The sequence below is a fragment of the Lampetra planeri genome, chromosome 69, assembly GCF_965212315.1.
Source record: "Lampetra planeri chromosome 69, kcLamPlan1.2.h2, whole genome shotgun sequence".
In the NCBI taxonomy this organism is placed as follows: Eukaryota; Metazoa; Chordata; class Hyperoartia; order Petromyzontiformes; family Petromyzontidae; genus Lampetra; species Lampetra planeri.
Window position 1 is genome coordinate 670215 of NC_136174.1, and position 25770 is coordinate 695984.

Genomic DNA, 25770 nt, shown 5'->3' on the forward strand with positions numbered 1-25770 from the left:
GCTGTTTTTTTAGAAACGCATTTTTTCGTGCTCAGTTTTGTTGTCCTTCCACACGCACCTCCGATTCGCGTGGTTGGCTACTTATGGTGGCAACGAAGTTCAGCATACGCACATACGTAGAGACCCGTAGACTCATCACACAGAGACCCATAGACTCACCACACAGAGACCTGTAGACTCATCACACAGAGACCTGTAGACTCATCACCCAGAGACGCATAGACTCACCACACAGTGACCTGTAGACTCATCACATAGATACACGTAGACTCATCACACAGATCCATATACTCATCGTACAGAGGCCCATATACTCATCACACAGACCCCGGTAGATATTTAAGATCTGTTCCGAGAAGTGAGTTGGCGTGACAGCGATGGGAGTGGCATGCCTCTGATGGGAAGAGAAGTGAACTATACTGTAATAGAATATCGGGTTGGCTTTCAAATGGTGCGTGTATGTTGAACTTTTGCAACGTATGTACGTGCGTATGTTGAACTTTTGCAACGTCCCTAGTATGTATGTATCTACCCAGAGACTCACCGCACAAAGACCCATAGACTCCTTTTGCAGAGACTCAAATACTCACCACACAGAGCCCCATACCCTCACCACACAGAAACCCGTAGACTCACCGCACCGAGACCCATAGACACATTACACAGAAACACATAGACACATGACACAGAGACCCATAAACTCATCAAGCATAGACCCATAGACTCACCACACATAGTCCCATAGACACACCACACTAAGACCAATAGACTTATCAAGCAGAGACCTATAACCTCACCACACAGAGAACTGTAGACTCGTCACACAGAGACCCATAGACTCATCAAACAGATTCCCATAAACTCATCACGCAGAGACCCATAAACTCAACACATAAAGACCCGTAGACTCATCACACAGAGACCCGTAGACTCATCACACAGAGACATGTAGACTCATCACACAGATCCATATACTCATCGTACAGAGGCCCATATACTCATCACACAGACCCCGGCAGATATTTAAGATCTGTTCCGAGAAGTGAGTTGACGTGACAGCGATGGGAGTGGCATACCTCTGATGGGAAGAGAAGTGAACTACTGTAATAGAATATCGAGTTGGCTTTCAAATGGTGTGTGTATGTTGAACTTTTGCAACGTATGTACGTGCGTATGTTGAACTTTTGCAACGTCCCTAGTATGTATGTATCTACCCAGAGACTCACCACACCGAGACCCATATACTCATTTTGCAGAGACCCAAATACTCACCACACAGAGTCGCATAGGCTCATTATGCAGATACCAATAGACTCACCACACAGAGACCCATACCCTTACCACACAGAAACCCGTAGACTCACCACACCGAGACCCATAGACACATTACACAGAAACACATATACACATGACACAAAGACCCATAAACTCATCAAGCATAGACCCATAGACTCACCACACATAGTCCCATAGACACACCACACTAAGACCAATAGACTTATCAAGCAGAGACCTATAACCTCACCACACAGAGAACTGTAGACTCGTCACACAGAGACCCATAGACTCATCAAACAGATTCCCATAAACTCATCACGCAGAGACCCATAAACTCAACACATAAAGACCCGTAGACTCATCACACAGAGACTCGTAGACTCATCACACAGAGACATGTAGACTCATCATACAGATCCATATACTCATCGTACAGAGGCCCATATACTCATCACACAGACCCCGGCTGATATTTAAGATCTGTTCCGAGAAGTGAGTTGACGTGACATCGATGGGAGTGGCATACCTCTGATGGGAAGAGAAGTGAGCTACTGTAATAGAAAACCAGGTTGGCTTTCAAATGGTGCGTGTATGTTGCACTTTTGCAACGTATGTAGTGCGTATGTTGAACTTTTGCAAATTTCCTAGTATGTATGTATCTACCCAGAGACTCACCGCACAAAGACCGATAGAATCATTTTGCAGAGACACATAGACTTAGCACACAGACCCATACGCTCAAATGAAGAGACCAAAACACTCACCACACAGAGACCCATACCCTCACCACAGAGAAACCCGTAGACTCTCCACACCGAGACCCATAGACTAATTTTGCAGAGACCCAAATACTCACCACACAGAGTCACATTGGCTCATTATGCAGAGACCAATAGACGCACCACATAGAGACCCATACCCTTACCACACAGAAACCCGTAGACTCACTACACCGAGACCCATAGACACATTACACAGACATATAGACACACGACAGAGATACCCATAAACTCATCAAGCATAGACCCATAGACTCACTACACATAGTCCCAAAGACACACCACACAAAGACCCATAGACTCATCAAGCAGAGACCTATAGCCTCACCACACGCACAGAGACCCACCCATATAAGCATCATACACAGAGACCCATAGACTCTTCACACAGAGTCCCCATAAACTCATCACACAGAGACCCGTAGACTCACCACACAGATACCCATAGACTCATCACACATAGACGCATAGACTCGCCACACAGAGACCTGTAGACTCATCACACAGAGACACGTAGACTCATCACACAGAGACATGTAGACTCATCATACAGATCCATATACTCATCGTACAGAGGCCCATATACTCATCACACAGACCTCGGCTGATATTTAAGATCTGTTCCGAGAAGTGAGTTGGCGTGACATCGATGGGAGTGGCATACCTCTGATGGGAAGAGAAGTGAACGACTGTAATAGAAAACCGGGTTGGCTTTCAAATGGTGCGTGTATGTTGAACTTTCGCAAAGTCCCTAGTATGTATGTATCTACCCATAGACTCACCGCACAAAGACCGATAGACTAATTTTGCAGAGACCCAAATACTCACCACGCAGAGCCCCATAGGCTCTTTATGCAGAGACCAATAGACTCACCACACAGGTGTGGTAAACTACTGGTATGATGAACCACCAGCGATATAGCTCTCTTTCAGAAACGACCTGGCTATCAAAAATGATAGTTCAATGAAGTGGCTGATATCATCGTGTGGAAACGTATAGCAGTAGCCAAATACTCGAAACGCATGATGTTGATTATAAATGTGAAGGGGGGAAACCGAAAGACCCGGAGAAAAGCCACGTGGCCACCATGGGGAGAGAGAGAGAGAGAAACATGCGAACTCCAAATATATACAGCAGGCTGCGTCAGGGTCGGGATCGAACCCACGCCTTCCTGCATATCAGGCGAGGTAGTTAACATCTCCACGGGGAGAGAGATATACAAGCAGACTCCAAATATACAGTAGGCATCGTCATGGTCGAGACCGAACCCCCGACCGCCTGAATACCATGCTAGGTAATTAACATCTCCAGTGGGATAAAAGACACGCAGACTCCAAATATACATCCTCAGGCCTCGGCAGCGATGGAATCGAATCAATAACCTCCTACATACCAGGCTTAGGAGTTAACATCTCGGCGCACTAATAACGCTTGAGTCGTGTCACTCCTTTCTCTCCCTGCACACAGATCAGATCATTAGCAAGATGTGCACCTTTGTCAGCCTTTATAGATGGAAAACAATTACGGCTCTGACAGGGTCGGTACATTCTACAAGTGCTACACCAGCAATCTGTGCAACTTTAACTCCGCCCTGCCACATTCCATCTGGGTGGCCTCGCTCATTCTCCTGCTTCCCGTGGGCATCGAAGTCCTCAGCGTCATTGGCTGACGCAGCCCCACCACTCACCTGTAGTTCATATTCGTCACCATCATAATCATCATCGTTGTTGTCATTATCGTCATCGTCGTCACCATCATCATCGTCGACATCATTGTCATCATCATGATCATCATTGTCATCATCATCGTCGTCACCATCATCGCCATCATCATCATCATCACCGCAGGGGCCTGGTTTCGATTCCTCAATTCGGTGACCTTTCTGTGTGCGAGTTTGTGTGTCAAAATCACCAAAACAATACTAGTTTAAGTTCTATATACCGTTATTCATGCTAATTGCATTTCACAACGGTGTACAATAATGACATGTATAATACAATTAAAGGCTCAATCATGTTCATAGAAATTGTTGATTAAATCAAAGCATTCTGAAAAAAATATCTAATTTAACATATCAAGAAGTGGTATTGAAATAGAAGGTATAAAGAACAAAAAGAGTTATCACAACGGAGGATGAAGGAGAGAGCTGTGGAAGGATAGAGCTGTGGATGAAGGAGGGAGCTGTGGATGAAGGAGGGTGCTGTAGATGTAGAAATATGTGGATGAAAGAGTGACCTGTGGATGAAGGAGAGACCTGTGGATAAGAAGTTCACAGACCAAATAGAAATATTTTGCAACGAATCAAGTACTGCATTAACCACATTCGCAGCGCTGACTAATTACCTACCTTTAAGCGACTTCTTTAACAACATCTTTTGATTTAACTTTTACTAAACAGATCTCTGAGCCGAGCTCCGCGCCTCAGGATTGCTGCCCTAAGAAAAGTGAAAATTGTGCACTTTACTAATTATCATCATGATTATTATGCATATAAACTATTGCTTTTTGGCAATTTCAGTTTTTTTTTTAACTTGCTGGCCATTTGTTAATTAAAAAAAGTTTGTTCCGTTTGATAATTTCGTAACATCCTGGTTATACATTTAACATATAAATGAAAGGATCAAAAGGATCATTTCGCCACCAATTTTATCCGGAATAAAGGTTTGTTTGGTCTTCGCACATGATAGGCTCACAGTGATGGCATCACCTTTACTCCTCTATTTAAGACTAACACAGGAAGACTTCTTCACAATTATGGCAAATCGCCTGATGAAGCTGGTTGTTGTTGTAATCACCAGCGAAACGTCACAGTACTAAAATTGCAAATGTTACAGTCATGGGTTTATTCTCGAACTTACACCGGTGTGCTGAAGTAGTAACCAGCATGTGTAATTTACGTGAAAAACCTTACTAAATTGGCTCTGTCGGGTAGTGGTGGGTTTCCAACACATATATATTTACGCAATCTAAACAAAACAAAAAACTTAATTACGGATGTTGGTGATGGTGATGGTTGACGGTAATGGATGGTAGTACCTCATTAAATCCCTATCTAGGATCAGCTTTGCTTAGCTTCCAACATCTGATAACATTGGAAGAAGCAGTTTGACTGATTTTCTAACATATTACGTCTCTCTCGAAATTGTTTTCCGTGTGACCAGCACCACGCCCGGCCGCCTTTGTCACTATAGTCGTGACAATGGTTACACACCGCACCAGGTGCTGTTGTGAGGTTCAGTCGACCTAGGGGAGGCCCAGGATCGGTTCAAATATATTGGCCACTGATGTTTTGACCGTGAGCGGGAATCGAACCCGGCTTTCTGGGTTCATAGCGCAGTATGCCAACCATTGCGCCACCACTCTCCACATTGCATACACAAGTTTTGGTGAAAAAAACAACCTATTTCCTTCTTTGAAACACTGATGTGAAACGAGATATGCAATTCCGAGGCATAAAATACATCCTGAGGTATGAAATTCTTTACATTTCATGTGGGTAAATTGTCTCTTGTTTTGGTCGCGGTTGTTCTCGCGTGATCTGTCAACGTGGTGCCAAAATAACTGAGCGGTCAATAGGGCCAGCCTCACGCATCTCTAATCTTGATTTGAAGCTTTCGTGACTGCAGGAATCCATACTCTTTGGTTCTTTCGGTAAAGTCACGTAGGTAGAAAAGTCAAATAAAAATAAATAATATATCACGACTTCTAGATTTGAAGCTTTCGTGACTAATATATCACGACCTTTCGATCGCAACACAAGCGTCCGTCCTCGGGCGGAAAAAATAATCCAGCAGTGAAACTGCTGAACCAGGAAGAACACAGCGAGAGAGCTGTTACAACAAAAGGATTCTCTCTCCCTCCACACCAGATACAATAACAAATACTGGAGACGTCCCATCAGCCATAAAGACAATGCGATTTAAAGACACACAAAACTTTGGACAGGTGTCAGTGTATCGTCAGCAGAGTTATATACTTGGCAGAATAGACGTGGGCACCCTCCCAATTACTTTCTTTTTTTCTGTCAAAAGTGTATGATCAGGCACATTCAGGGCAACACTGAATATAGACTCGACACTGCCCCATAGACTTGACACTGCCCATAGACTCAGCACTGCCACCCATAAACTCAGCACTTCCCATAGTCTCGACACTGCCCATAGACTCAACCCTACCCATAGACTCGACACTACCCATAAACTCTACACTAACACGTAGATTCGACAGTGCCCACAGACTCAACACTGCCCATAGACTCAACACTGCTACCCATAGTCTCAGCACTGCCCATATTCTCGACACTGCACCATAGACTCGACACTGCCCATAGACTCAACACTGCCCGAAGAATCAAAACTGCCCATAGACTCAACACTGCCCATAGACTCAACACTGCCCCTGTAGATGAAGCAGTTTCCCTGCTTAACCTCCTTCCGTTCCCTCTCTTAAAGCCTTGCCTCCTCTTCTCCACCATCGCCCATTCCCCTTCCTCTTCCCTCCACCTATCCGCACGCAACTCTATCCCGTGATGGTTGACGGTAATGGATGGTAGTACCTCATTAAATCCCTATCTAGGATCAGCTTTGCTTAGCTTCCAACATCTGATAACATTGGAAGAAGCAGTTTGACTGATTTTCAAACATATTACGTCTATCTCGAAAATGTTTTCCGTGTGACCAGCACCACGCCCGGCCGCCTTTGTCACTATAGTCGTGACAATGGTTACACACCGCACCAGGTGCTGTTGTGAGGTTCAGTCGACCTAGGGGAAGCCCAGGATCGGTTTAAATATATTGGCCACTGGTGTTTTGACCGTGAGCGGGAATCGAACCCGGCTTTCTGGGTTCATAGCGCAGTACGCCAACCATTGCGCCACCACTCCCCACATTGCATACACAACTTTTGGTGAAAAAAAACAATAACCTATTTCCTTCTCTAAAACACTGATCTGCAAGAAGATTTGCAATTCCGAGGAATGAAATACATCCTGAGGTATGAAATTCTTTACATTTCATGTGGGTAAATTGTCTCTTGTTTTGGTCGCGGTTGTTCTCGCGTGATCTGTCAACGTGGTGCCAAAATAACCGAGGGGTCAATCGGGCCAGCTTCACGCATCTCTAATCTTGATTTGAAGCTTTCGTGACTGCAGGAATCCATACTCTTTGGTTCTTTCGGTAAAGTCACGTAGGTAGAAAAATGAAATAAAATACAAAACAAATAATATATCACGACGTTTCGATCGCAACACAAGCGGTCGTCCTCAGGCAGAAAAAAATAATCCAGCAGTGGAACTGCTGAACCACGAAGAACACAGCGAGAGAGCTGTTACAACAAAAGGTTACTCTCTCTCCCCCTCCACACCAGATACAACAATATACTGGAGACGTCCCATAAGCCATAAAGCCAATGTGATTTAAAAACACGCAAAACTTTGGACAGGTGTTGACGTTCAGTGTATCGTCAGCAGAGTAAAAACGTGGCAGAATAGACGTGCGCACCCTCCCAATTACTTTTTTTTTTTGTCAAAAGTGTATGATCAGGCACATTCAGGGCAACACTGAAAATAGACTCGACACTGCCCCATAGACTTGACACTGCCCATAGACTCAACACTGCCCATAGACTCAACGTTGCTCATAGACTTAACACTGCCAATAGACTCAGCACTGTCCATAGACTCGACACTACCCATCAACTCTACACTAATACATAGATTCGACACTGCCCACAGACTCAACACTAATTCTAGATTTGAAGCTTTCGTGACTGCAAGGATTCATACTCTTAGTTCTTTCGGTAAAGTCACGTAGGTAAAAATGAAATTAAAATTAATAAAAATAAAACAATAAAAATCACGACGTTTCGGAGGCAACACAAGTCTCCGTCATCAGGTGGGACCGTCCCTTCTACGTGACTTTACCGAAAGAACCGAGAAGAAGGTCCCCCGCTGTTTCCGTTCCCTCTCGTAAGGCCTCACACCTCTTCTCCATTGCCTCTTCTCTGGCGTTTAATAGTAATTTTGCTGCTGCTATACATTTGCATGTGATGATGATGATGATGATATCAGCCACTTCGTTATATATATTTGATCATCGATTAGCCAACTGCTTTCAACATTATCAGGCGGTCCCGGGTCGATCCGGCGAAACCAGCAAAACGGCTCCAAAGGCTGTGACCTCATCTGGTGATCCGCACCACGTGCGTGACTTAAAAAGGGTATCTATGCTCGATTTCAGCGTCATATGTTACGTAGGGTACATTATACACTACATACGTACAACTTAAACAATGAAAATGCTGCATGTGCGTTCTTTTGTCTATCATGTGTATCAGGCCTCCCCTCCCCCTCTCTGTCCAATGTGTTGAGCACTCCGTGCTGTCTTTGAGCCCCGCCCCCCTCCCTCCCGATACGTTTCCATTCATTGGCTACCACATTCTTATGAGCCCCCCCCCCTCTCCTCCCCCCTTCAACTTGCTTATAAGGATTTAAAGCTTTCGTGACTGCAGGGATTCATCTTCTTGGTTCTTTCGGTAAAGTCACGTAGAAGGGAAGTAATAAAATAATAAAAATAAAACATAATAAAACAATTCTCACGACGTTTCGGCCACAACGCAAGCAGCCGTCCTCAGGCCTGAGGACAGGCCTGAGGACAGGCCTGAGGACAGGCCTGAGGACAGGCCTGAGGACAGGCCTGAGGACAGGCCTGAGGACAGGCCTGAGGACAGGCCTGAGGACAGGCCTGAGGACAGGCCTGAGGACAGGCCTGAGGACAGGCCTGAGGACAGGCCTGAGGACAGGCCTGAGGACAGGCCTGAGGACAGGCCTGAGGACAGGCCTGAGGACAGGCCTGAGGACAGGCCTGAGGACAGGCCTGAGGACAGGCCTGAGGACAGGCCTGAGGACAGGCCTGAGGACAGGCCTGAGGACAGGCCTGAGGACAGGCCTGAGGACAGGCCTGAGGACAGGCCTGAGGACAGGCCTGAGGACAGGCCTGAGGACAGGCCTGAGGACAGGCCTGAGGACAGGCCTGAGGACAGGCCTGAGGACAGGCCTGAGGACAGGCCTGAGGACAGGCCTGAGGACAGGCCTGAGGACAGGCCTGAGGACAGGCCTGAGGACAGGCCTGAGGACGGCTGCTTGCGTTGTGGCCGAAACGTCGTGAGAATTGTTTTATTATGTTTTATTTTTATTATTTTATTACTTCCCTTCTACGTGACTTTACCGAAAGAACCAAGAAGTTGCTTATAAGGGATTACATCTTGAATCATTGCCTCACTTGATGCAGCTAATTCGGCTGTGACGGTCCCACCTGATGACGGAGACTTGTGTTGCCTCCGAAACGTCGTGATTTTTGTTTTATTTTATTTTATTTTCATTAATTTTGATGTTTTACCTACGTGACTTTACCGGAAAAAACCTAAGAATATGTGCGTACATTTTAAATGACTCATGACCACAGGAGTAAAAAACTGAAAATTGTACACATTGCGGATCCGGCGAAAAGTTGCGTCGTGTAATTCGATGTTCGACAGAGCACAGGGTCTAAAGTCTAAAGTCTGCATCAGTCCGGCGATCGTCAAACACATCACGATTGTGTTGAAGCAAGAGCGTAGCAGTGCTGCGTGCATCACCCCATGCAGAGTTTTCGAGATTGGAGTAGTAAGTATGGTACAGTAAGTACGATAACTTTTTACAGGAGTACATTTCTTATTGTCTATTTTTACATTTATTTGTGCCAATTTCAAAAAGTAAGCAATAGAAAATACTAAAATATATATATACACCTAAAAATATAACGATATCCAAGAATGTGCAAAAATAGGCTTTTTTTAATAATGCTGCTTTAGCGATTATACAGAGTATTTTTTAGAATCCGGCGCACCTTCCCCCTGGAACCACCGAAAAATCGATAATCTACTGTCGTTGAGTTGTATTTTGGGTCTATGGGTCTCTGTGGGTTTCTGTGGGTCTACTCGAATGGTAAATGTTGTGGATTTCCTCTCCAACACACCGGTGTACTATGCTAGTAACGAATTGGCATATTCTGTTTACTTGACATGTTCTGTTTACCAGAGAATGCGTCTTTATGGGTTTCTGTGGATTTCTGTGGGTCTCTATGGTTCTATATGAGTCTCTAGATCTCTGTGGGTCTCTATGAGTATGGGTCTCTGTAGGTCTCTACGAGTCTGCGTTTATAGTACAGTATTTGGCCGCCACTATACATTGTCCTCGTTATGATGACGAGCCATGTCCTTGAGCTTATCACCCGGAAAAAGTACAAATAGTAGTTTAGCTTCCATTTATCCCCCCCCGCCTTCCTCTTCCCTCCACCTCGCCACCCACCCACCCCGTAAATGTCAACCCCATATGAGTGCCTACCTTATTACAGACCAATTCAGACCTTATTGATCACCCCGTGTCCTTATAAATCTCAATGTTCATCCTATACACTACTATACACGACACTACACTATAGACTACACATTACACTACACTATACACTACACTATACACTACACTACTACATACCTGTCAACCCCATATCAGTGCCTGCCTTATTACAGACCAATTCAGACCTCATTGGTCACCCCGTGCCCTTATAAATCTCAACGTTCATCCTACAAAGTCCCATCACAAGGGAGAAACACAAATAGACCAGAAAACATAATTTTTGTTTGCCCCCATTGAAACGGCCGCATGCCATATGGACCCCCAGAACTCAATTTCCCTTGTACAAGAATACGGGGTAAACTGTAGGGTTCTAGATTTGAAGCTTTCGTGACTGCAAGGATTCAAACTCTTAGGTTTTTTTTAGGAAAAGTCACGTAGGTAAAAATAAATAAAAAATTAATAATATATATAATATAAATAATAAGAGAAATAAAATAATAAATCACGACGTTTCGGAGGCAACACAAATCTCCGTCATCAGGTGGGACCGTCACAGCTGAATTTCCTGTATTAAGTGATACTTTACGATTTTTTATTTTATTTCTATTATTTCTACAACCAGTATTATTTATTTATTTATTTATTATTACTTATTTTTACCTACGTGACTTTACCAAAAAAACCTAAGTATCAACTGTATGGGTTGACACGGTTCGCCACCCACCCAGCCACGCCCCCCAAACCCCCAAGTCCGCGTCATTCGCTCGCCACGACGACAACCACCGCGGCGAGCAGGGCCACCAGGGTCACTTGACCCAGGGCCCGCCCGCCGCCATTGCAGCCGTCGAGCCTGCAGCACGAGGTCTGCACGGTGGTGCCGGCCGTTGTGCCGTCGCCCTTCTGCGTCTGTGCGCACGTCGCGGCGTCGATGCAGTCCTTGGTGTAGAAGTAGACTGCGAAAGCGGGGGAGGGTGTTGGGAGAGGAGGAGGGGGGGTGAAATAAAAACATGGCACAGTTTTACGGTTCCTTTTTAACAACATTTAACAAAATGTGATGATTCTAGATTTGAAGCTTTCGTGAGTGCAATGATTCATATTCTTAGGTTTTTTTCGGTAAAGTCACGTAGGTAAAACATTAAAATGTATAGAATAAAAGTAAAATAAAATATTTTATTTTACTTTTATTAATTTTATTAAAATTAATCAAACAAAAGTAAAATAAAATATTTTATTTTACTTTTATTAATTTTAATGTTTTACGTACGTGACTTTACCGAAAAAACCTAAGAATATAAAAATGTGATGAATGTGCATGCCATGCAAAACAATGCTTTGCTCGTATCAATGTACGTATTTGCGTACGCCTATTGTATGTACGTGTAGTGGAGTGTGTCTAGTGTAGAATAGTGTGCATAGTAGTGTCTAGTGTAGAATAGTGTACCTAGTAGTGTAGTGTGTATCGTAGTGTGTATTGTAGTGTATATTGCAGAATAGTGGGGAGCGATAGTGTTGCGGTTAGCGTGCTGCGCTATGAACCCAGCGACACAGGTTCGATTCCCTCTCATGAGCAACACCAGTGACGAGTATCTGAACCGGTCCTGGGCCTCCCCTAGGTCGACTCAGCCTCAAATGAGTACCTGGTGCGGTGTGTAAACATCGCCACTAGGGAGACAAAGGCGGTCGGGCGTGGTGCTGGCCCACCCACCCCCTCGTGTACCATTCCGGCCTTCATCGGTGCTTGCTAACAGCACTTGCCCCTACAGTCAGTTAAGGCTAGAAGAGGGATCTTTGTCTTGCAGAGAAGTGTGCCTAGTAGTGTAGTGTGTACAGTAGTGTAGTGTGTATGTGAGTGCCACGGTGGCGAGATGTGGGTTCGATCCCGACCCTGATGCCTGTATATTTGGAGTTTGCATCCTCTCCCCATGGTCGCGTGGATTTTTTTCCCGGTATTCCGGTTTATCCCATTTTTAATCAACATCACCGCGCGTTTGAAGTATTTCGCTGCTATGAATTTCAACATGATTATGATATCAGCCACTTCATTGGCCTATCATTTGTGATCGCCAGGTCACTTCTGAAAAGATCAACGTAGCTCAGTGGGGCCATACCTGGTCAAAATAAAAAAAAATCGTTTAAGTATGGGTCTCGATGAGTATGAGTCTCTATGGGTCTTTTGTGGGTTTCTGTGGGTCTCAGTGGGTCTCTGGGGTTCTAATTGAGTATATGGTTCTCTGTGGGTCTCTATGAGTATGGATCTCTGGGGGTCTCTATGAGTCTGTAGAAACACGCGTTTTAGAGTGTTTAGCTGCTGCTATAAATGTCCACGGGATGATGATATCAACCACTTGTAAGAATGTTTACCCTTTCTGGCAATAAAACGGGTGTTAAGATGTTAAAACACCAAACTGAAACCGTTCGCAAGGAATCATGTCTGAATAAGCACATATACTTGTGGTGAACATGCAACAAAAAAACATGCTCCGAGAGTATACGGATTGTCTTTGAAACTGATTGGTCCACACCAGAGACAGCTTTCATTAGAGTCAAACAGTGTTAGACCAGAGGACGCCAAAAGGCGAACAGCACAAAGACAATGCCACTATCAGGACATTGAGAGCTCGGGGTGAGCAGCTACATCATGGGACCTGGCAATGCGTATAAACTCACCTGCCTGTCAGCTCACCCACGTTTCATCTCACCCACGTGTCAACTCATCCACCTATCAGCTCACCCACGTGTCAGCCCACCCACGTGTACTGTATGTCGATTGAGGCGCACACACACTGTTGTAGGAGGCAACGCATTTATAAACAATTCACTGTACACCGGATTGTGTTGCTAAGGGGCCGTCCATAAATGACATGACGCAATTATGGACGTTTTTTGACCCCCCCCACCTTCGTCACACGGCGTCACAAAAAGTCAAACGCCCCCTCAAATATGACGTCACAAAGCTCTGCCCCCCCCCCCAAATTCAACATGCTTCAAATCGCTTTAAACTATTCTTAGGTTTTTTTCTGTTTTTGTCATTGTAGTGCGTATTTAATGTGGAGCTACACTCTGTTGTAGGAGAAACATTTATTAAAAAGTATATTTAATTAAGTAGAACGTTTCGATTTAAAGCTTTCGTGACTGCAGGGATTCATCTTCTTGGTTCTTTCGGTAAAGTCACGTAGAAGGGAAGTAATAAAATAATAAAAATAAAACATAATAAAACAATTCTCACGACGTTTCGGCCACAACGCAAGCAGCCATCCTCAGGCGAAGAATGAAACACCCCAAGCTTGGAGCGTATATTTAAGCTGGGTTAGAGGGGGGGGAGGTGGGAAGAAGAGCGCCTAAACAAAATAATTTGCATATCAAGAGGAATTCAGCATATGGAAAATGCGTAGGAGGTGGGCGGGGGGGGGGTTCCAAATCAATACTATGCCCGTGCATTATGCAGGATTAGCAGCATCAAAGGGGGGGGGGGGGAAGGGGGGGAGCATTAACAAAGGAAAGGAATGTTAATAGTATGTAGCTGTAGTTACTAAACAACCACGTAAAAAAAACTACAGTATAAACTGCATGACAAGCTAAAGTATAAACTACATAGCATCATCAGTAAACTTACTATACTCTACAATAAGCTGAGTTACTAACAGTAAGTAATACATGAAAAATTCTACGTTGTAAAAAATTATATAATATGCTTCCATCTAAACTTTATTCTCTTACATCACACGCGTCTATACCGTACTATATACTTCCATAGGCAAAACCAACATTAAATTACATACTGTATTGCTATAAACCACCCTATACCTTATACATTTTTAATATAACACTATGTATTATTCTACCCACCCTAATGTGTATCAAAATGGTTTATTACGTCCTTCCAGTGATTGCTAAGCCAGAATCCATCTTCTCGGTTAAAATTGTCTCTGTGTTTGTAAATGTGGATCGCCTCATGTACGAATCTCTCATGATAGCCAGATGGCTTGCAGAGAACCTCTGTCTTGGAGAAGTCAATGTCATGTGAGCCCACTGAGTTGTAACAGTGATCTGCCACGGCTGAGGTGTTTGTCCTACAGTGTTTCAGGTCAGCTTTATGTTCACGGATGCGGTCCGAGACATGTCGTTTGGTTTCCCCAATGTAACTGCTACCACAGAGGCAACTTAGTTTGTAGACACCAGGGTACTGTATGTCTGGAACCACATCTTTTACAGACGGTACCAGATCACGGATTTTATGTACTGTGTTGAATCGGACCTGGATCTTGTGTTTAATCAGGATTTTGGAGATCTTTTTTGTGACCCCAGCAATGTAGGGTAAGGTGATGGTCTTGAAAGGCTCCTCAACAGGATCCTTCTTGGTGGTTGGAGTGATGGCTTTGCGGATTGTGTAGTCGGAGTAACCATTAGCCTTAAGAGCTTGGCGTACGTGTTTGAGTTCACTGGAAATGTGTTCATGGTCGGAGATGCATTGGGCTCTATGATATAGAGTCTTGATGAGGGAATTCTTCTGGGATGGATGGTGGTGGGAATCCGGTTTTAGATAAGCATCCGTGTGGGTGGCTTTCCTGTAGACAGAGTGGCTCATTGAACCATCAGGTCTCCTTTTGATTAGGACATCCAAAAAGGGTAGCTTGCCATCATTTTCGACTTCCATGGTGAATCTGATGGCTGGGTGTATGGAATTGATATGGTCGAGAAATTGGTCTAGAGCAGGCCGGCCATGTGGCCAGATGACAAAAGTGTCGTCTACGTACCTCTTCCATAAGGTCGGGCGTAGAGTGGCAGTCTGGATGGCGTCCGTCTCAAATTTCTCCATGAAGATGTTGGCTACAACCGGAGATAAGGGGGAGCCCATTGGGGTGCCCTCAATTTGCTTGTAGAAGGTTCCATTCCAGGTGAAGTATGTATTGGTTAAGCAGTGTCTCACCAGGGGGGGTACCCCAGCATTCAGTCCTTGATGAACCAAGTCTTCAATGATTGCGATGGTGTCAGGCACAGGCACCTTGGTGAACAAGGAAACCACATCAAAACTGACAAGCAGGTCGTCTGGGGACAGGGCAATCCCCTTGATTGTTGATACCAGGTCAGTAGAGTTTAGTACTGCAGAGGTGGTTTTTCCAGTGAAAGGCCGTAGGATTTCGGACAAAAAACGAGCCAGTTTGTAAGTCGGGGAGTTGATAGTAGAGACAATGGGACGAAGAGGTGTATCTTCTTTATGTATCTTTGGCAAGCCGTACAATCTTGGTGGCCTGGCTGCAGAAGGTTTCAACGAGAACTGTTTGGTCTGATCAATTAATGCGGTTGAAGCAGAAATGATGTTGTTGGTTTTGGAGACGAGGCTGTTGGTGGGGTCTCTTTTTATTTTTGTATAGCTGCCATCGGTGAGTAGTTCTTGAATTTTGTTGTTGTATTCTATTTTGTCCATGATGACAGTGGCATTGCCTTTGTCGGCTGAGAGGATGACAATGTCATCCCTCTTTTTTAATTGAGCTAATTCAAAACGCTCATCTTTGCTGATGTTGCTAGCTGGCATCTTAGCGTTTTTGAGGGTTACAGAGATTTCCGATCTTGCTACGTCTGCAGCGATGTGACTCAAGCCCTTGAGAGCTACATCTACTCGAGCAATTATATCATTAACTGGTATGTGTCTAGGTGTGACTGCAAAGTTTAGTCCTTTAGCTAAAACGGATTTCAAACCTTCAGAAATAGGACTGTTACTGCGATTAATTACGACTTTGTTAACATCTAGCTTTTCAATGTGTGGGTCCGGTTTCTTGTTTGAGAGGCGGTTGAATTTGGAAATCAAGTTGTCCTTACATTTAGTCGACATAGCGGCAGCTGAAGAGGCAGTCATTTTTTCCACATGTTCCCAATCCGATGTGGACATTGTTGCACTCAAGGATAAGTGTGATTTGTAGAGTGTCTTGTCTAACTGATCTAGTTCGGTGCGCGTAAGTCTGATTTTCTCTGAGATAAGAGCTAAGCTAGTTCTAGACAGGATTCGTTTCGCATTAGAAGAAGTTACAGCAGCAGATGTTAGTGTAAATGCGTTCGGTATTACCTTAGAGTCGCGGCATCTCTTCAGAAAGGTGAGAGACTCGATTAGCTGAGCCTTCTTGTCCCGGAGCTTGTTGAAGGATCTCAAAGTTATGTGGAAACCCTCCCCGTAGAGGCGGTTAAATTTCGATTTAAAGCTTTCGTGACTGCAGGGATTCATCTTCTTGGTTCTTTCGGTAAAGTCACGTAGAAGGGAAGTAATAAAATAATAAAAATAAAACATAATAAAACAATTCTCACGACGTTTCGGCCACAACGCAAGCAGCCATCCTCAGGCGAAGAATGAAACACCCCAAGCTTGGAGCGTATATTTAAGCTGGGTTAGAGGGGGGGGAGGTGGGAAGAAGAGCGCCTAAACAAAATAATTTGCATATCAAGAGGAATTCAGCATATGGACAAAATAGAATACAACAACAAAATTCAAGAACTACTCACCGATGGCAGCTATACAAAAATAAAAAGAGACCCCACCAACAGCCTCGTCTCCAAAACCAACAACATCATTTCTGCTTCAACCGCATTAATTGATCAGACCAAACAGTTCTCGTTGAAACCTTCTGCAGCCAGGCCACCAAGATTGTACGGCTTGCCAAAGATACATAAAGAAGATACACCTCTTCGTCCCATTGTCTCTACTATCAACTCCCCGACTTACAAACTGGCTCGTTTTTTGTCCGAAATCCTACGGCCTTTCACTGGAAAAACCACCTCTGCAGTACTAAACTCTACTGACCTGGTATCAACAATCAAGGGGATTGCCCTGTCCCCAGACGACCTGCTTGTCAGTTTTGATGTGGTTTCCTTGTTCACCAAGGTGCCTGTGCCTGACACCATCGCAATCATTGAAGACTTGGTTCATCAAGGACTGAATGCTGGGGTACCCCCCCTGGTGAGACACTGCTTAACCAATACATACTTCACCTGGAATGGAACCTTCTACAAGCAAATTGAGGGCACCCCAATGGGCTCCCCCTTATCTCCGGTTGTAGCCAACATCTTCATGGAGAAATTTGAGACGGACGCCATCCAGACTGCCACTCTACGCCCGACCTTATGGAAGAGGTACGTAGACGACACTTTTGTCATCTGGCCACATGGCCGGCCTGCTCTAGACCAATTTCTCGACCATATCAATTCCATACACCCAGCCATCAGATTCACCATGGAAGTCGAAAATGATGGCAAGCTACCCTTTTTGGATGTCCTAATCAAAAGGAGACCTGATGGTTCAATGAGCCACTCTGTCTACAGGAAAGCCACCCACACGGATGCTTATCTAAAACCGGATTCCCACCACCATCCATCCCAGAAGAATTCCCTCATCAAGACTCTATATCATAGAGCCCAATGCATCTCCGACCATGAACACATTTCCAGTGAACTCAAACAAGTACGCCAAGCTCTTAAGGCTAATGGTTACTCCGACTACACAATCCGCAAAGCCATCACTCCAACCACCAAGAAGGATCCTGTTGAGGAGCCTTTCAAGACCATCACCTTACCCTACATTGCTGGGGTCACAAAAAAGATCTCCAAAATCCTGATTAAACACAAGATCCAGGTCCGATTCAACACAGTACATAAAATCCGTGATCTGGTACCGTCTGTAAAAGATGTGGTTCCAGACATACAGTACCCTGGTGTCTACAAACTAAGTTGCCTCTGTGGTAGCAGTTACATTGGGGAAACCAAACGACATGTCTCGGACCGCATCCGTGAACATAAAGCTGACCTGAAACACTGTAGGACAAACACCTCAGCCGTGGCAGATCACTGTTACAACTCAGTGGGCTCACATGACATTGACTTCTCCAAGACAGAGGTTCTCTGCAAGCCATCTGGCTATCATGAGAGATTCGTACATGAGGCGATCCACATTTACAAACACAGAGACAATTTTAACCGAGAAGATGGATTCTGGCTTAGCAATCACTGGAAGGACGTAATAAACCATTTTGATACACATTAGGGTGGGTAGAATAATACATAGTGTTATATTAAAAATGTATAAGGTATAGGGTGGTTTATAGCAATACAGTATGTAATTTAATGTTGGTTTTGCCTATGGAAGTATATAGTACGGTATAGACGCGTGTGATGTAAGAGAATAAAGTTTAGATGGAAGCATATTATATAATTTTTTACAACGTAGAATTTTTCATGTATTACTTACTGTTAGTAACTCAGCTTATTGTAGAGTATAGTAAGTTTACTGATGATGCTATGTAGTTTATACTTTAGTTTGTCATGCAGTTTATACTGTAGTTTTTTTTACGTGGTTGTTTAGTAACTACAGCTACATACTATTAACATTCCTTTCCTTTGTTAATGCTCCCCCCCTTCCCCCCCCCCCCCTTTGATGCTGCTAATCCTGCATAATGCACGGGCATAGTATTGATTTGGAACCCCCCCCGCCCACCTCCTACGCATTTTCCATATGCTGAATTCCTCTTGATATGCAAATTATTTTGTTTAGGCGCTCTTCTTCCCACCTCCCCCCCCTCTAACCCAGCTTAAATATACGCTCCAAGCTTGGGGTGTTTCATTCTTCGCCTGAGGATGGCTGCTTGCGTTGTGGCCGAAACGTCGTGAGAATTGTTTTATTATGTTTTATTTTTATTATTTTATTACTTCCCTTCTACGTGACTTTACCGAAAGAACCAAGAAGATAAGTAGAACGTGTTGTCTATATTAATTTAAAGTTGCGCATTTTGATGTGACGTCACATTTCTCAACCCCCCCCCCCCCCCACACATCGTCACACATCGTCACAAATGTCTGACTCCCCCCCCCCAACCCCTTAGGTGCGTGACGTAATTTATGGACGGCCCCTAAGTGTGGCTAACTTGTCCTAGGCTGCTCACTATATGGGTCTCTATTAACTCGCTTGATCCCCGAAACGAGCCCTGAGTCCCCCATTATGCTCCCCTTTAATCTCTTGGCCCCCACCCATTGCTGTATCAAGGACGGTGCTACCCGCTTCGGGCCACGTGTCCTGAACTCCTCCCAATCGAGGCACCGCATCAGGTCACGTGTCCTCTACTCGTCCAATCGGACACCGCTTCCGGTCTCACGTGCCCTTAGCTCGTGTAATCGAGGCACCGCTTTGTGCCCACGTGTCCTCTACTCGTCCAATCGGGCACCGCTTTGTGCCCACGTGTCCTCTACTCGTCCAATCGGGCACCGCTTCCGGTCACGTGCCCGTAGCTCGTCCAATCGGACACCGCTTCCGGTCTCACGTGCACTTAGCTCGTCCAAACGAGGCCCGCTTCCGGTCACGTGCCTTTAGCTCGTCCAAACGAGGCCCGCTTCCGGTCACGTGCCTTTAGCTCGTCCAAACGAGGCCCGCTTCCGGTCACGTGCCCTTAGCTCGTCCAAACGAGGCCCGCTTCCGGTCACGTGCCTCCGGTCACGTACCTTTAGCGCGTCCAATCGGGGCACCTGGCGCTCGGCTCCCCTCCAACACTGTAGCTGGCACGACCCACAGAGACATCTAACTGTGTCTCCACACAGTAGTGGGCTCTGTTCACGACACTACACACGTGTCAGTCTACTCACCCACGTGTCAGCTCACCCGCGTGTCAGGCAGCTCACCCGCCTGTTAGCTCACCCGCGTGTCAGTCAGCTCACCCGCGTGTCAGGCAGCTCACCCGCGTGTGAGTCAGCTCACCCGCGTGTGAGTCAGCTCACCCGCGTGTGAGTCAGCTCACCAGCGTGTCAGTCAACTCACCCGTGTGTCAGTCAGCTCACCCGCGTGTGAGTCAGCTCACCCGCGTGTCAAGTCAGTCAGCTCACCCGCGTGTGAGTCAGCTCACCAGCGTGTCAGTCAACTCACCCGTGTGTCAGTCAGCTCACCCGCGTGTCAGTCAGCTCACCTGCGTGTCAGTCAGTCAGCTCACCCGCGTGTGAGTCAGCTCACCCGCGTGTCAGTCAGCTCACCCGCGTGTGAGTCAGCTCACCCGCGTGTCAGTCAGTCAGCTCACCCGCGTGTCAGTCAGCTCACCCGCGTGTCAGTCAGCTCACCCGCCTGTGAGTCAGCTCACCCGCGTGTCAGTCAGCTCACCCGCGTGTGAGTCAGCTCACCCGCGTGTCAGTCAGCTCACCCGCGTGTCAGGCAGCTCACCCGCGTGTCAGGCAGCTCACCCGCCTGAGAGTCAGCTCACCCGCCTGTGAGTCAGCTCACCCGCGTGTCAGTCAACTCACCCGCGTGTCAGTCAGCTCACCCGCGTGTCAGTCAGCTCACCCGCGTGTCAGTCAGCTCACCCGCGTGATAGTCAACTCACCCGCCTGTCAACTCACCCACGTGTTAGCTCACCCACGTGTCAGCTCACCCACGTGTGAGTCGACTCACCTATGCGGCAGCTCACCCGCGTATCAGTCAACTCACCCGCGCATCAGCTCACGCACGTGTCAGCTCGCCCACGTGTCAAGTCAACTCACCAGCGTGTCAAGTCATCCACGTTTCAGCTCACCCACGTGTCAAGTCATCCACGTTTCAGCTCACCCACGTGTCAGTCATCTCACCCACGTGTCAGCTCACCCGCGTATTAGTCAACTCACCCGCGCGTCAGCTCACCCACGCACCAGGTCACCCGCGTGTCAGTCATCTCACCCACGTGTCAAGTCAACTCACCCACGTGTCAGCTCACCCGCGTATTAGTCAACTCACCCGCCTGTCAGCTCACCCACGCGTCAGCTCACCCACGCGTCAGCTCACCCACGCACCAGGTCACCCGCGTGTCAGTCAACTCACCCACGTGTCAAGCTCACCCATGTTTTTCACGGTGTACTTCCCGTAGCACGTGTCCTGCCAGTCCAAGCACTTCACGAGTCCGTTTTTCATGCACTCCATGTTATTGGACGCGTCGATGCACTTATAGCAGGAGAGGGCATCTGTATATAGGGAAAAACATACGTTGATTAAATGGTAATTTTAACCGTTTTATATACAGGGACTCCCCTGCTTATGAACATTCGACTTACGAACTTTCAGGGAATCGAACAAACCTGTCCCTGTGTGTCCAATTGCAACTTTTCACGACCCTATTGTCACAAGCTGATTCGAGAAGAAGAAGACAGAGAGCAACTGTGCAGAGATCCTTTGGTGAGTTTTTCATGAGAGTAGAAAAGAAACGCGAGCACCAATAGGAATTAGCATCTACATCTGCAGAACGCAAAGAACCAGTGGCATCCACATCTGCAGAACGTGAAGAACCAGTGGCATCCACATCTGCAGAACGTGAAGAACCAGTGGCATCTAAATCTGCAGAACGCAAGAAAAAACAGTGCCATCTAAATCTGCAGAACATGAAGAACCAGTGGCATCTACATCTGCAAAACGTGAAGAACCAGTGGCCTCTACATCTGCAGAACATGAAGAACCAGTGGCATCTGCAAAACGTGAAGAACCAGTGGCCTCTACATCTGCAGAACATGAAGAACCAGTGGCATCTGCAAAACGTGAAGAACCAGTGGCCTCTACATCTGCAGAACATGAAGAACCAGTGGCATCTACATATGCAGAACAGGAAGAACCAGTGGCATCTAAATATGCAGAACATAAAGAACCAGTGGCATATACATCTTCAAAACGCAAAGAACCAGTGGCATCTACATCTGCAGAACGTGAAGAACCAGTGGCTTCTAAATCTGCAGCACACGAAGAACCAGTGGCATCTACATCTGCAGAACATGAAGAACCAGTGGGATATGCATCTGCAGAACATGAAGACCCAGTGGGATATGCATCTGCAGAACGTGAAGAACCAGTGCCATCTAAATCTGCAGCACATGAAGAACCAGTGGCATCTAAATCTGCAGCACATGAAGAACTAGTGGCATCTGCAACTGCAGCACACGAAGAACCAGTGGCATCTACATCTGCAGAACATGAAGACCCAGTGGGATATGCATTTGCAGAACATGAAGGACCAGTTGCATTGGTAGAATATTAAGAACCATAGTGACTTGTCCACTATTCATAGTGACTTGCTTACCACTCTATCAACTTTGCACTCCTTTTACTTTGGTATCCGTCATTGTAACTCCGACTCGTATAAGTTCCAACATGCGTACAGATGCATGGAGGTTCTTTTGATTATTTTGCTGTTATGAGTTTCCACGTGATGATGCGTATGGGTCTCTATGGGTCTTTGTGGGTTTCTGTGGGTCTCTGTGCTTTTATATGACTTTCTGGATCTATGTGGGTCTCTATAACTCTGGGTCTATATGGGTTGAGAGTATTTGGCTGCTGATATAAATGTACACACGACAATGATGATGGTGATATCAGCCACTTATTGCTGAGCTGCTATCATTTGTGATGGCCATGTCGCTTTTGAAAAAGATCTACACAGCAGGTCAGTGAGGGTCCTTACACCTGGTAACATAACATATTTGAGTTTTAGTATGGGTCTGGATAAGTATGGGTCTCTGGGGATGGGTCTCTATGGGTCTTTGTGGTCTTCTATGGGTCTCTATATTTTCCGGTATATATGGATCTATATGGGTCTCAATGGGTGGATCTCGGTGAGGCTATATACGTTTGGGTCTCTGTGGGTCTCTGAGTTTGGCGTATTTGGCTGCTGCAAGAAATGTCCACAATGATTATGATCTCAGCCACTATTTGTTGACCTATCGTTTGTGATGGCCAGTTCCGCTTCTGAAAAAATAAGTTATTACCTCAGTGGGCTTTACCTGGTAAGATAAAATAATAATTTAGGTTTATTTGTGTATTTGTTTAAGTGATTTGTTTACCTTTCACCTGTACTCAGCACTCCTATTGGTGTGTGTGAGGATTGTGTTTGTTGTTGTTGTAACATTCTGACCCCGTAGACCTAACTGGATATGAGTGAGTGAGCGGGTGAGTGGGAGGAGAAGTGAAGTGAATGGGTGGGTGAGTGCGTGAGTGGATGGGTGAGTGGGTGAGTAAGTGTTTAAGTGAGTGAGTGGGTAAGTGAGTGAGTTGGTGGGTGAGTGAGTGAGTGGATGAGTGGGTGAGTGGGTGGGTGGGTAAGTGAGTGGCTGTAATACTGGAGTGGCTAGCATTGAGCAGTCCCTCCAGAAAAACGCGGAGTTTTTTGGTGATTGTTGCGGGCAAAAATCGTTGATTATGCGGCACGTTTTCTTTAAAAATGCGATGGATAATGCGGGATATTTATGCAATTTTATGCGATTAAATTGCGGGAACTTGCAAAAATTGCGGGAACTTGCAAAAATTGCGGGAACTTGCAAAAACTGCGGTTTGATGAAAAAGAGAAAAAAAGTGATTCCCCCAACACCCTATTCACTAGGCTACTACTTTAATGTAAAGAGTAATTTCTTATTACTTCCTATGATAAGCAAGCATACTACATCACAGAAAGTGCTGGGAATATTTAAGTTCTCATCTTGTTTTATTTCAGACCTTAACAAACAGATGGCTCAAACTTACAAAACATTGAGTCGAACAAGTTCTGTAGCTTTACAAAATGAATATGCTACAACTTCTGTAAAAATGAATAAATAAAATATAAAAAAAATAAAATGCGTGCTTCCTGTTTTACAGAGGTAGCTATACAAAACATACATCTTCTGTTAAAATAAGTGTTTTCAGTGCACAGTAACGTAAGCAATACAGTAACAGTACAGTCTTACAGTAATGTAAATTTACATACTACTAACAAAAAAAGTGCAATCTTACAACTGCAAAGTTGCATAAACTCTTCATCATGGTTTCATTGGCATCGCGGGGTTTGCAGATTTTCAATGATGTCGCGTAATGAGTGACGTCACTTCATAACGTTCCCATGGCAACAGGGGAAATGGCTGCTCTTGTGTGAAGTAAACGCAACATTTTTCAACTTTCTGCTAAGATATATGTGACTTTTTGCAACGAAAATGCGGGGATTATGAAATCATGCAAGCCCGCATATTTTGCGCGCGGAAATCTGCAATTTATGCGGCGAAAGTGCGGCGTATTTGAAAAAACGCGCCCCCCGCATAAATATGCGGACTTTGGCTGATTTTGCGTGGAATCTTGCGATCGCATAATCGCGTTTTTCTGGAGGGACTGATTGAGGATGGCTGAGTTGTATGCGTATGTGTGTGGGTGATTTGTTTAACTTTTTCCAGTAGTCTGCACTCCTATCGGCGTTTGCGAGTATTGTATGTTGTTGTGCCTCTTACCGGATATCTTCCAGGATAAATAAATATACAGATTATGATTCTGAATTCGGACTACTCCTCTGCGGTCGCAAAAAAAATAACACTTCATACCACCATCATCACAACCACACCGTTAACGATCGACTCACTGTGGTGAACTCATTCGTACTGCCGCGACGGGAGGGAGATCGAACTGTCGGGCGTAGGCCTGCCTACCTGCACTCACGACGGCTGATGCCGCGATGAGGAAGCCCCAGAGCAAGCACTTCATGTTCGAGTCCAGAACCGGGCTGATCATGCTGATGCTTCTGCTGATGACGATGATGCTGCTGCTAATGATGATGCTGCTGCTAATGATGACGCTTATGCTGATGTTGATGCTTCTGATGATGCTGATGATGTTGCTGCTGCTGATGATGATGATGATGCTTTTGCTGATGATGCTGAAGCTGCTGCTGATACTTTTGAAGGGGCTGGTGGTGATGCTGATTGTTATGTTGACGCTGCTGCTACTGACGCTGTTCTATAAAATGTATTTTGAAGCACCACGCCCTGGGTGTGGTGAGATGTGGGGGGGTGGGTGAAGTTGTAGGTTGTTGGCTGAGCTCTATTTTAAAACTATTTTTTTGTTAAACTATTCTTATTGTACCAGGTGGAAGGCCCCACTGAGTTGCTGTTTAGTTCTTTTTCAGAAGCGACCCTGGCCATCACGAATCATTGCAGTTCAACCAAGTGGCTGATATCATCATCATCACGTGGATATTTATAGCAGCAGCCAAATAATCTAAACACGTGTTTATACAGACTCACAGAGACCCATAAAAACACATAGACCCACAAAGACTCATAGAGACACATAGACCCACAAAGACTCATAGAGACCCATAGAGACACATAGACCCACAAAGACTCATAGAGACACATAGACCCACAAAGACTCATAGAGACACATAGACCCACAAAGACTCACAGAGACCCATAAAGACACATAGACCCACAGAGACTCATAGAGACACATAGACCCACAACGACTCATAGAGACACATAGACCCACAAAGACTCACATAGACCCATAAAGACACATAGACCCACAGAGACCCATAGAGACACATAGACCC

At 45.5% G+C, this 25770-nt stretch overlaps 1 protein-coding gene across 1 annotated transcript; it reads right to left on the minus strand.

Moving 5' to 3' along the window:
* Positions 1-10379: 10379 nt before the first annotated feature.
* Positions 10380-25203, minus strand: LOC144737389 (uncharacterized). The gene is made up of 3 exons (XM_078620065.1): positions 24869-25203; positions 21278-21400; positions 10380-11403 (listed from the first exon to the last, which is right to left on the minus strand). Exons 1-3 carry the CDS (start codon positions 24948-24950, stop codon positions 11207-11209), a joined length of 402 nt encoding a protein of 133 aa, XP_078476191.1. The 5' UTR covers positions 24951-25203; the 3' UTR covers positions 10380-11206.
* Between the last annotated feature and the right edge of the window lie 567 nt (positions 25204-25770).

Coding starts and splice junctions, on each gene's coding strand:
- LOC144737389 (XM_078620065.1), bottom strand. CDS start 24,950: ATGATCAGCCCGGTTCTGGACTCGAACATGAAGTGCTTGCTCTGGGGC. Junction 21,401..24,868: donor ATCAGCCGTCGTGAGTGCAG/GTAGGCAGGCCT, acceptor CCCTATATACAG/ATGCCCTCTCCTGCTATAAG. Junction 11,404..21,277: donor GTACACCGTGAAAAACATGG/GTGAGCTTGACA, acceptor CCGCTTTCGCAG/TCTACTTCTACACCAAGGAC.